The sequence below is a fragment of the Catharus ustulatus genome, chromosome 3, assembly GCF_009819885.2.
Source record: "Catharus ustulatus isolate bCatUst1 chromosome 3, bCatUst1.pri.v2, whole genome shotgun sequence".
Classification (NCBI taxonomy): Eukaryota; Metazoa; Chordata; class Aves; order Passeriformes; family Turdidae; genus Catharus; species Catharus ustulatus.
Genome location: NC_046223.1, coordinates 60,021,369 through 60,033,399, shown reverse-complemented (window position 1 = coordinate 60,033,399; position 12,031 = coordinate 60,021,369). Strand labels below are relative to the sequence as shown.

General features: G+C 38.1%; 1 protein-coding gene across 3 annotated transcripts in view; it reads right to left on the bottom strand.

The window, feature by feature from the left end:
* HBS1L (HBS1 like translational GTPase) overlaps positions 1–11,224 on the bottom strand; it is a 56,000-nt gene extending 44,776 nt beyond the window's left edge. Inside the window, exons 1-6 of one of the 3 annotated variants that reach the window (XM_033054395.1) lie at positions 11,083–11,224; positions 8,434–8,499; positions 6,527–6,664; positions 4,205–4,399; positions 3,378–3,548; positions 886–888 (exon numbers count right to left, since the gene is read on the bottom strand). In XM_033054395.1, the coding sequence (XP_032910286.1) occupies positions 886–888; positions 3,378–3,548; positions 4,205–4,399; positions 6,527–6,664; positions 8,434–8,499; positions 11,083–11,125 (616 nt within the window). In that variant the 5' untranslated portion in view covers positions 11,126–11,224. The remainder of the gene's footprint in view (positions 1–885; positions 889–3,377; positions 3,549–4,204; positions 4,400–6,526; positions 6,665–8,433; positions 8,500–11,082) is intronic. The other 2 variants (XM_033054392.1, XM_033054393.1) reach the window with 2 other exon arrangements.
* Between the last annotated feature and the right edge of the window lie 807 nt (positions 11,225–12,031).

The window sequence follows — 12,031 nt, the reverse complement described above, 5'->3', positions numbered from 1 at the left end:
ATTTAGATGGGAAAGCAAAGCTATTCAATTTTGAAACACCCAAAGCAAAGCTATTCAATTTTGAAACACCCAAATATATTAGAAATCTTTACTGACATTAAGTAAGTCCTCTGGAGTATTTGAAACACAGGAAAGCAAAACCACCTACAAATATGACAGGCATGACAATGCCGAAGTTTGCATTCATATTTAGTGTTAAAAACTTATAATTTCTCTACTAGAAAAACACACACAATTTTGGAAAAAGTGAGCTTTAATTACAAACTCTGCTAATATGACTCTTTGGTCAGTAGGAAAATCAGACTTGGATTTTTAAGCAGGGGGAAGTTAAAGCTTTGGACTAACTGCAGAGAAACAGATCACTGAAAAGCATTTCATATTCTTGACACAGTAGAATTTGCTATTAAGACTAATCAATAAAACAATCAGTATTACAATGAGCATCCATCAGACTTGTATAGAAAGTCCTCTTAGGAAAACAATTATGCTTCTGCTAATGAACTTATCAGATCATAATATGTACACTGGATTGCATTATTTAATCCTTTAAATGAACTCCACGTCAACTGAATATAAACACTGCAGCACTGTCATTATATAAAACTTTTATTAATTAGGGTAAGAAACATTAATTTCATTCACAAGGTCAAAGATTACACTGCTCTTAGTCCTGAATGACAAATGCATCAACTAGACAAACAAGCAAAATATACAGACCATTAAATTTGTACCTGAGAGAACTGGAACATGTTTTGTTTTATTTTATTTAGAAACAAAATTGTAGTGCAACCTGAAGTCAGGAACAAACCCAAAGGTTTTGTCTTCTTTTTGATGTAATATCAACAAAAACTAGATTAGATGAAAGTCAGATCTACTATTTCATACCAGCTGCCAAGTTCTGCACAAGTGTATGAACACATATTTTTCTAGTTGTAGCACTATCTCTATAGAACTTACTGCTTTTCTGAATCTAAAATACTGACAATGACATTGGAAATATATTAGAGGTCATAATGCGTACTAAAAGAAAAGCTAAAACATACATGCAGCTACTAATTTGAATAACAGGGCACCATAGTTCAGATTCTTCTGATTTGGATCTTTCATCTAAAGATTCAAAGTAACAACAATGGGTGCAAACAGTAGAAGAGAATGCACTTCCATTTCTAAAGGAAGTTTTCTTCAAAAAAGACAAGAGACAGACACAAATAGCACTTAGGCTTTGCCTGAATTTTTTTTTTCCATTGAGCAAAGACTCTCATGCTACAGTTAAAAGAACCAATACTTCAGTACTTCTCTGAAAGACTTGAGAATGAACAATAGAATCCTAGGGAAACTTCTTATGAAATACATGCAGCATGTACATACCTAAAAAATTGCTGGTTTAAAATGCTGGATATCACATTTTGATAGCTAATTGGAGTCAGGGAGGCAAAACAACAATTTAATTGCTTGCTCCCCTACAAATTTGGTCCTATCAAAAACTACAATATGTACTACCACAACCAGAACTGTCAAAACCTGAGGTCCTTGAGGCTTTTAAAAACTAAAGGCATTTCTGCTGTAATAGTGCGATCAGTATAAAGATAAAATAATGACATTGACTGGAAACATCAATTACAAGATTGGCAGTTTAATAACATACCTTTATCAGAAAATCTAACCTTCAGAACATTTAATAAAACAGTTGTAATATAAACTGAGGTTCCTGCTCCCCAAACTACACACCATATAGCAAAACTAAATTACTTTACAAAATAATAATTCACTGTTCTTCCCAATGAACTGTATCTTCAACAACTAGAGCGATAGTTCAAAAAGTCTAATGGTGTTTACAGAATTTTGTACATGCAGTATCTGTATAGCAAAGTTCAAGACTTTCCAAAAGTTAAAAATATTAAACTGTCAGTGAAAATTATGCAAAAATTAAGATATTCAGTGCAACACTTTAAAAGTTCAAAATTTCCACCTATCACCAAGAACTGTAATATGTCCATTTAAAAAATGAAAAAAAAAATCAATTCTGGATCATAAATAGGTCCTATATATATTTTTTTTTAAAATATAATGCAGTATCGACACTGGTGCTTTTTCTTTTTTTCATTACTGTCTTGCAAAAGCTTTTCTTTGGTTAGCTTTCACAATATCATCAGGAGATGCTGATTTGAAGTCAAACGGTGTTATGGCTATTGTAGGACCAGTTTCCTTGGGTTTTACATCTTGTACTTGCCTACTGTATAGGAAAGTTTTATGTAGCCCAACTGCCCGCCGCTTATACCCTTTTGGAGGATAACGGAGGCACAAGGTTAAAGCAAAAGCTGAAGGTCTTGCCCGCAGTGCCTTTATCCATGAAAGGGACAAATCCTGCCTCTTAAGACCATGCCCTTTTTTGGGTTTTCTGTTTGTTTTGGCAAAACCAGAACATTTTCCTTGTTTTTCTTTTACAAGTTTTGTTTCAGGACTTAAGACATTTGACTGTCCTACCACACTTCTCTCTGTAGATACCTCTGCATTTTTCACAAGGACACTTAAATCAATGTTGGTACCTTGGGAGGGCCTCAATTCAATTACATCACACAAAGGCAAGTCTGTCCTTTGTTGAGTTTTATCTATTTCAATAGTCTCTGCTATTAAATCTGAGAGTGATAAATTCTCAACCTCCTTTACTGGAGAAACTTTAGAAAGGGCTAGAGAAGACAAAGATCCTGTTAGCTCTGGCATCCCATCTGAAGTTTGGGGTTGACTTACTAGTTGTGATAATGATGAGGTTCCCAATTTCCTATCAGTGAGACTTGCTGTTGACTGAGTGTAAAGATCAGCCAAAGAGTAACAGTGGCTAGCACTGCTTTCCTGGTGCTCCTGAAGCAAGTCAGCCAGTGATGTATTTCCTGATCTTAACACCGGCAAAGCAGCCATGTTTGAAGAGGGGCCTTCTTGCTCTCTACTTAGTGCAAGTAAAGAAAAATTTTCAAGAAGTTCATTCTTCTTATTTACAGTATGACTGACTTCATTATCAAGAGCCAAGTTTCCTAAAGCACTTCCTAAACATGGAGGACTATAAAAATTTGCGTCAGTCTTACAATCAGAAGTTTTTGAGGATACAAGAGGAATGCTGTGTTCAGGACTCAGAGAATCACAAACCACATCCTGCACCAGCAAGGATTTCAAGTCCTGTGTTTTCTTGCATTTCAATGGGTTACTTCCTATGCTAGAGTAAACATCTTGACCTTCAGGAACCAAACTTACTGCATTAGCACTTTCTGGTAGCTGCTTCTCTGTCTGTTTGTTCACAAGTTCACAAAATGATCCTTTACACAAATCATCACTGAAAGCAGATGACAGAACAAGTGAAGAGGATTTCAATCCTTTCCTTTCACATGAAGGTATATTGGGTTTTTCAAAATTTGTAGTTAAAGAATAAAGAGCTGAATCACTTTTGGCTGTCAAGTTTCCAAACTCAGTTTTGTTGGTGTTGTCAGCAAAACTGCCTACAGCACAAGATAAATTGTCTATATCAACACACATTTCTGGACAACAATGTAAGTCTCCTTACCTTACAATAGCCAATAATTTTCAGATGGAAGTCCAGTCACAATGAAATATCCCATTTTTTAAAAGTTGATAGCAGCAGCAAAAAAAAAAAAAAATCAAGAAACATGAAAAGGCATTTAATTACTAAGTGTCATCCAAAGGTAAGGAATGCTCTACAATGAAATTACAGGTATCTACTGAAATACAAAAAGAATTTTAAGAATCAGCAGAGAATGCTAGTAAAGACTACAAATATTTAAGTACAAATCAAAATAAGAAAGCTACTGTACACACATTACCCAAAAAAGGAGATACTAGGGATGGGAGACACCAGTTTACCAAATAAATAAGAGAACCATTAAAAATGTAAAGATGCTTTCCAAATTTAAGGACATGCATTAATTCAGTTAAGTCATATATTACAAATCAAAAATCTATCATGAACTGCAGATGGTCACAGCTTGAATTTAAACTGACAACAAGGTGTTATTTTGACTTCTAGCTCAAGAAAAGCTCTTTCCTTTAAATGTTTTAGAACACATATATAATAAGTCAGTCTTTCATTTTCCAAGAAATGACTATTGCAATGGTGTCTTCACAGTTTGTAAAGCCCAAATTAAACTGTAGATAGAAATGAATCACCTTGAATGCAAACAATTAAATGTAAGTATACCTTTTGTAGTCTTTGCTAAAATCACAGCATCCTTATTCTTGGTCTTCACATTTTGCTTACTGCCTTGTGAAAGCACAACATCCAAAGCCTTTTGTACATCAAATTTAGTATCCAGTACTGCTTGCACCATTGCTTGTTCTGGTATGGATTCTGCCAAAACTTCTCTCATTTGATCAAGGCATGAATTAAGACGGGCTGAAAGAAACACATTACTGTTATAAGCGGCCCAAAAATATGTCTTCAATGGCCTAACCATTAGCATCACACTTCTGATTAGCAAGCAGAAGGGAAAAATATGACAAAAGGGTTAAAACCTTTAGAAATCAATTTCAATCTCATTTACTGCCCTGATAGACTTTGTTCCCACACCCTGCAGAATATTTGACCTATTTCAGATATTGCAATAAAGAACATATTGCAATAAAGAATGTGTTACTATTTATTAATCTTGAAAGTCTCAGTACTGAAATATTTTGATGTTGTAAAATAACTATCTTCACTGCAGAGAAGAAATACAAAAAACCACCTTAAAATTATCCAAAATATTACAGTAAGTCAACGTAGAACTGCATTGAAAAGCACATTTTAAGTGTTTACAGATGCTACAATTAACATCCAAAGTAAAACAGCATTTTCACGGTCCTCAGGCCTTAACAATAGAAAACCTGGATCAACATGCCAGGTTTCAAACTACCTATAATCTTTATCTTTTCTAAAGCTGTAATGCATTTTTGGCTGATAAGATCCATTTTTTTTGGAGCATATTTCTACAACTACTATAAGTCTTTACTACGATACTTGCTGCACAACAAGAGACTGAAAATTCACCAGGCTGCCACTCAATGGAAGTCATACTCAAGAGCAGAAAGAAATCTTTCAATATCCCAGTTTCTGATTCCAATTTTAGAAAATAGGAACTGAAGAACAGGAAGATAGCTACATATTTTTTTTGAGCACTTCCTGGAAGATGTTTAAAGAAGTTTGCTTAAGGGGATTCAACACTACAGAATTCCAGCCTCCACAAGGTAACTTGTATTAGCACCCTTTACCTGTAATTCAAACAGCAAGTGAATCCTCCCTAGACATTTGCCCTGCAAAACTAGCGCCTTGCACAATGTGCTGCTTAACATTTTACTATCTAATACTCAACCAGAACAGCCTTGTGAAACTCTTTGCAGCCACCGTGGCTACATCAATAATTTTGTATTAATGGCCACCACTACATACTGTATTAAACACAATAGGTCTTGTGAGACCAGTGCTGTTTTCACAGCGCAAGTGGATATTTTGAGGTTTCTTTTCCCTCTTTTTTTAAGTCCAAAATGTTACTTTCTTTCCTGCTCCAATATCAGTTCTTAACTGATTGAGTCTGTCAAAAGCATTCTTCAAAGCCAGAAGACTGCACTGTCTAGATCACCTGTACCATAATACTGGCTCATTCTTTCAAACTGCCCTCCACAGCTTTATTTTTTGCTGTAAAAACATGTATATTATGCCCCAATGTATCATATTTAACCATATCTCTAAGCATTAGTTTAACTTCTACCAATTTACTTGACATGGAATCAAAATTCTTTCTAATTTACTGTTCTGAATTTTCTGCAACTTTTTAAAGTACCAAATTTCAACACTTTAGTCTGATCTTTTCAACATTTTAAAAATAACCCTGATTATTTTCAAAACATTTGAAACTATATTAACTATTCATACTTAGGAAAGAGACTTGTGAATCTTTTTCACAAAGCAAGTAATTAGATGATTAGGCAGCAAGTTTAAAAAACAAAAGCAAGTATTTTTCCCCAACAATTCAGCTCAGAACTCAGCAAGACTGAATGGAAACAAAAGTCTTATGAACTCAAAACAGTGCAAGAAAAAGATTGTACAGAATATTGACTACTCTTTCAAGGAAATGTGAGACTTTGAAAACCTCTTAAATACTGCTAACTGCTGTAATTTAGAACGCAAAACAAAAAGAAATCATTCTAATTCATTCTAATACTTCTATTCAGTTATTAATGTTCAGAGTCAAGATTTGAGCTGTCAGTACAGCTGTTCTAATGCCTCCACATAAAATCTCATCATTTCTAGTAAGAAACTAAGAACACATTTCAATGTATGCAACCAAGTTACAAGAACTATACAAAAGGCTGTTACGAACTTGAAGAATGACCACTGAAGGTAGCTCCCTGAAAAGTATTGCTTTATAACAAGATTCCAAGATTGTCAGCAATGTCAGTCAAGTAAAAACATAAATTTAAGACTATTCTAGTAAATCTTTAATTCGTGTAAGAGATTCTTTTGATAGTTGCTTTCTATAATTACCTCTATCAACTTCAGTCAACTGATGAGTGGGTGTAAAACAATCAGCAGCAGAATCAGTACCTTCATAGCCATATTCTTCTTCCAATGGCTCAGCAAACGTGGCTGGTTTGTCTCGTCTGGAGTAAATAAATTGGGCTGCTGCATTAGGTAAAAAACAAAGTATTAACAAAAAGCAAAGTGCTTTTTCCTCCTTTAAAAGCAAAACACAACTAAAGGTAAAGTAAGTTAGAATGCTGAATTGTTGCAGTGGTTTCAAAGGAGTGGAGAGACACTACTGTGTAATAACTACTACCTGAGGGTTGCACAGAGTATACAACAGCTCATGTTAGAATATAAATAAGTTGACATCACAGTGAGACTACTGGCTGGACAATATCTTTGTATTCATGGAACACAGTAATTCTGCAAATTTCATCATTACAAAAGAGATTATACTCCAGGTTTGAAAAACTGTACTTTCTGCACAAATCTATGGCGTAATGTCTTCAGAACCTTACACAACTATTTTTAAACTTAGTTTGAATTTTAAAAAGTTCGCATGAAATTAGCATTGCTTTTATAGTACCTTAAATTACTGATAAGAATTTAATGGACTTCAACACATCCTTGCTTTCTTGGAATTTCATTAGAAATACAGTCCATGAATAAAAATGCATATTCATATAAAACTTTAAATGAGTGTGTGGTTTCACACTGGTTTAGCAACATTAAGGAATATACAGATTAAACTCCTTGCTGAACAAGAGCCCCAGTTATCATACTCTCTCAGAAATGTGCAAAGTATAATGTAAATAAATTGCCTTAAGTGATATAATATTCTCCCCAGCTCTGAAATTCATACTGAAAGCAGGTGTATATGCAGAAGTAGCAACTTCTAGCCACTGTTTCCCAAATGCATACACACCATTTTATATTCAATCAGCGTAACTGAAGCAACTATTAATATTGTTATACAATCTTGATCAGATTATTATATAATAGAAGTTTCCACACAAAGAGTTCTTAGGAAAATTACTGTGCACAGGCAGTAATTGATTTTGCCATTTATCAGTCTAGATTTGAGCAAAAAGAACACATTGCACATTTTCCTCACTGAAATCAACAGCATGGGAGAGGACCAGAGTTTTAAAGACCTAATTATCTCAAGCTCCTGCGGCCAGAGGTCACACACTACATCACAGTCAGTGGATTAGATCCAAACCAGTTACCTGCAGTAGCACAGCTTCATGTCAACACCAGCTGTGTTATTTCCAAGCCTACTCAGCTCTAGAAACACTGCCACCAAATCTGGGGAAACCCTAAACTGATAATCTTGCCAGGGACTTGACTGGAGAACACAACCTAATGGTTCTACAGCCAGGCTGAACTCAGCTGGGCTGAGCCACTGTCATTATGCCTTACCTGAGTACACATCCATCACTATTTTTAAACCTACTTTGCAACATTCCAGATGCTGGAAGGCTGATTAGCTCCACGTGATCTTGCATGAGGACCAGCACTGCAACCCACAATGAGACTCCCTGCCCCACATTTACTCCAAGTTTCACAAAAGACATCAACTACCAGGTGCACAATAACAACTGTTAAGGCCAGGTAGATTCTACTAACAATATGAAAAGAGACCAAATGTTTCAAGATTATCAACACATTCCCACAGAGCTGATTTTTACATTACCAAGTACATTCCAACCATCGAGGATAACAGACATGTAGGATTTAAGATGCGGCCACTTGTCTAATGGGACTTTCAAAAGTCCAATGCCTAACACTACATAACTGACTGTAACAGGATTATGGCCACTAGGCACTTTTCAAAAGTGTCACTGGTTTTTAAAAGTTGTTTTAATTCAGAAATAAAGATCAGAACAAGTATCAATGAACAATACTTGATAATTATTTGAACTAACCTGTTGAAGGAGAAATACAATAATCATCTTCTACTGATTGGCCATACACATCATCATCTTCAAAGTCTATGAAGTAAAAACAACAAAATTAATCTGCACAATTTTTAAACAACATTACAATTCAAAGCATAGGTTTTGCACCAGGTTTTATGAAATAATGCATTTCCTGTATTCCAGAAGTACAGTTAGGTTCTGTTTATTTACCTAAGTAAAATGCAACCTTCTAAGTTGCAATAACAGAATTTCATTACAGTAATATAATTTAACATTTAATACCCCATTCATTAGGCTGAAAATTTTTAAGAGCTACCATACTTCACACCTTCTCCTTCAGCATCTCCTTTGCCCTCACAGACTAACTCCAACTTTCTACAGTTCCACAAATCTTTACCCATGCCTCTTCTCGTTATTTTTTCTTGACCTCTTAGTTTTAACCCCAGACAGTTCAATTACAATTTCTACTCCAACAACTCATGATCAGCATTTCTACTCCATTCCTGTGCACTTCTCACCTTTCTTCTCTATTTTATGCCCACATCCATCCACCTTCCAAATGAAGTTCAGCAAGGCAAAAAAAAAAATCACAATTCCCTTTGAATAAGCAAAATTGTTTCAGGTAAAAAGCAAGTACCTTATACAGTTACTTAAAGACAAAAATATTTTTCCTCAAGAAAAAAAAAGGCACCAAGAAATACAAAGAGTAAGTTATGCACCTTTCCCTCCAAAAACTAGTATTATGTGAAAATTTAAAAATAATGTAATTTTCACTAAGTAATAATGAAATACACGAGAAAAGTAACAAACTATTATTGAAGACACCACTACACTTGGCAGTTTCACAAGTAACATCAATTCTTTATCGTTCTGAGAGATAGGCCACAGCATGCACTGACCATAAAAATTAGTATTTAAAAATCTCATAGATTACAGAGAATGGTGTAGAAGCTATTGAAGTATTCCAGCTGTATTGCCACGATATCTGCAGATGGAGTATTACATTTGGTTATGATCACAGCATCTCAGAAAGGAGAGGGGTCAAAAATGGAACATGGTCAAATAAAGACCAGAAGATCTAAGGCCTCAGAAGTCTTCTTATGAAAGGAAACCAAAAAATATTGCAAATATTTAGTTTAGAAATGCAATTCATATTTGGGCATTACAGAATCACATATAGTATAAAAAGAACATACTGTATTTATCAGAGAAGATACCAACTCTATTTCATTTGGGCCATAAATGATTCTGGGTGACATGGTACAAGGGTAAAGACCTGACATGTAATCTCACAGTCATGTTTCCAAGAGCAATAGTAACTTAATGACTACACCAAATTACTGTGTATCTCAGCAAACTCATTAGAAGAGACTGATGAGTGTATGAACACTGAAATTAACTCCACGGATTTGCACACTCAACTTCTCAACAGCTGGAGATTCAGCTGTAATCAACATTTCAACCCATCTGTGATGAAAAATGGTCTCTAGAGGATGAAAAATTAAGCAGTAGAATTCCCTATCTAGTCAATATTTTTCCTATATTAGGTAAATTTACACTAGCATAAACTGCAAGGTGGAAACACACAGCCATCACAACCCACACGATTTTACAACTTCCAAGAAATTCCAAGATCACAGTGCAAAATTCAATTTGCACTACTACAATACATTAAAGCCATGTAGTCTGTTCACTGAACAGGAGACCAGAAGCAGGTTGAAGCATTTCCTGCATTTTTTTCTGACAAAGCAAAACAACAAAATTGCTGCTGTCTTACTAAAGGGTTCTTTAAAATATTGGTATGAACCGAAGTGGGTCCATTTCTCCACAGCCCAAGCCAACAAAAATAAAGACTTTGAGGGGGAACAAAAAAACTGATTTACAGTTTGCCCAAGTTACTGGGCACAAAGAAAGCTGCAGTACTGTAGGTACAAGCCAAGTTCTTATGGAAGAACTTCATTCCACACAAGAAGCTTAAATAAAATGAGACAGGTGCCTGAAAAAGAGATTATTCCCTAAATGCACAACTCCGTCTTTAAGAATTACATTTCTTCATCAAGTAACAGCTGTTGACTCCTATCTATTAACATCAGCAACACTTTGCTAGAGTTTGGCCGTGAACACAAACTTTTAAGTTTTTCAAGACTAAAGATGGATGCATTCAACCGTACTGAGGCTTTTTTCAAGTCAGTGCCGCTACTAAAAAGCGGCATCAATTTGGGCAGCTCAAGGCAGCGCAGGTGGGACTCAGGTTTGGACTACAAACCAAGGCCACGCTGTCCCCGTGCGGAAGCTCCCGGGCAGCCCCGGCAGCAGCAGGACGTCCCGGATGGCAGAGCAGCCACGTGTGCCCGACCCTCCCCACTCGCGCGGGAAACAGGCCGGGAACGGGGCGGGGAGAGGCCTCACCCAGAGCCCCGTCCAACCCCCGCCGAGGGGAGGTGAGGGGCGGCTTCTCCCCTCCCACCGCCCCTGACAGCCCCCCAGGCCCTCCCCTACCGCCGTGTGGGCCCCGGCACACCCTCCTGCCCGCGGCCACCGAGACGGGAGGCCCAGCCGGTGGCAGGGGCACGGGCCTTGGGGAGCGCAGAGGGGACGGCATAGCGGTGGGCCCCGCAGCTCTGCTACCAGCGCCTGTTCGCCATAACCGCTAACCTTCGTCGTAGTTATATCCTCGGACGTTCCTGTGCCGGGCCATGACGGCGGCCTCGTTCGCCCGCCCGCGGTGGCGCTGGCGCGGCCGGCCTAGGTCGCCATGTTGAAGTCCGGCGGCTCCTGGCGGAATCCCCTCTTGCGCAGGCGCGCGGGGCGCCGCTTCCGCGCTCGTGCGCTGCTGGGCATGCGCGCGGCCCGTCCCGCCCTGGCTCGGGGGTCGCGCGGGGCCGGGGGCGGCTCCCGAAAGCGCTCGCGCCCCGCCCTCGCGCCGGGCCCGGCTGAGGCGGCCCGGGGAGCGCCGGCCCTGGGGGCGGCAATTCAGTGGCGGCTGGAGGTGGCACTTGGGGCTGAGGTGTGGCTGTCGTGGTGGGGACCAGCCCAAGTTTGGTCTCGATGATCTTGGAGGCCTCTTCCAGCCTGGATAAACGTTGCTGTGGTTCTGCAGGGTCTAGTAGCACAGATTCTGTCTGTAGTAGTAGTCTGTTTAGTAATGTAAGTGAGTTAAAAGGAAAAGCTAGTTATGAGATGCCCATTTTCTGTCAAGGATGAGTTTGATTCAAGCCAAAAATGGGAAGTTTTGCACGTACACATGTAAGCAAGTGTTTTAAAGCCTTTTCAAAATCAGTTGCATCATTGGTGAAAAGGGAACATTCTGGATAGCCTACATTTCACTAAAGGTGTGCTTATTCAAACACTTGAAGCATCTGTGAAATGTGTACCACGAGAGGAACAGGGTTTGAAAGGCTTTGAAATTAAGTACAAGGCCTTTCTCAGTTCTGGATCTGAGACAGCTCCAGCTGACCTGGCTTTTGGTGACAAGAAGCCATTACCTGTTCATTGCAATCCAGGGAGTGACTAGTGCCCCGGCTTAAATGAGCTGCTGTAGGTAAATGCAAGCTGTAATAATTAGCATTGCTGTTGGCACTGTTAAGAAGCAAAATGTCAAAGC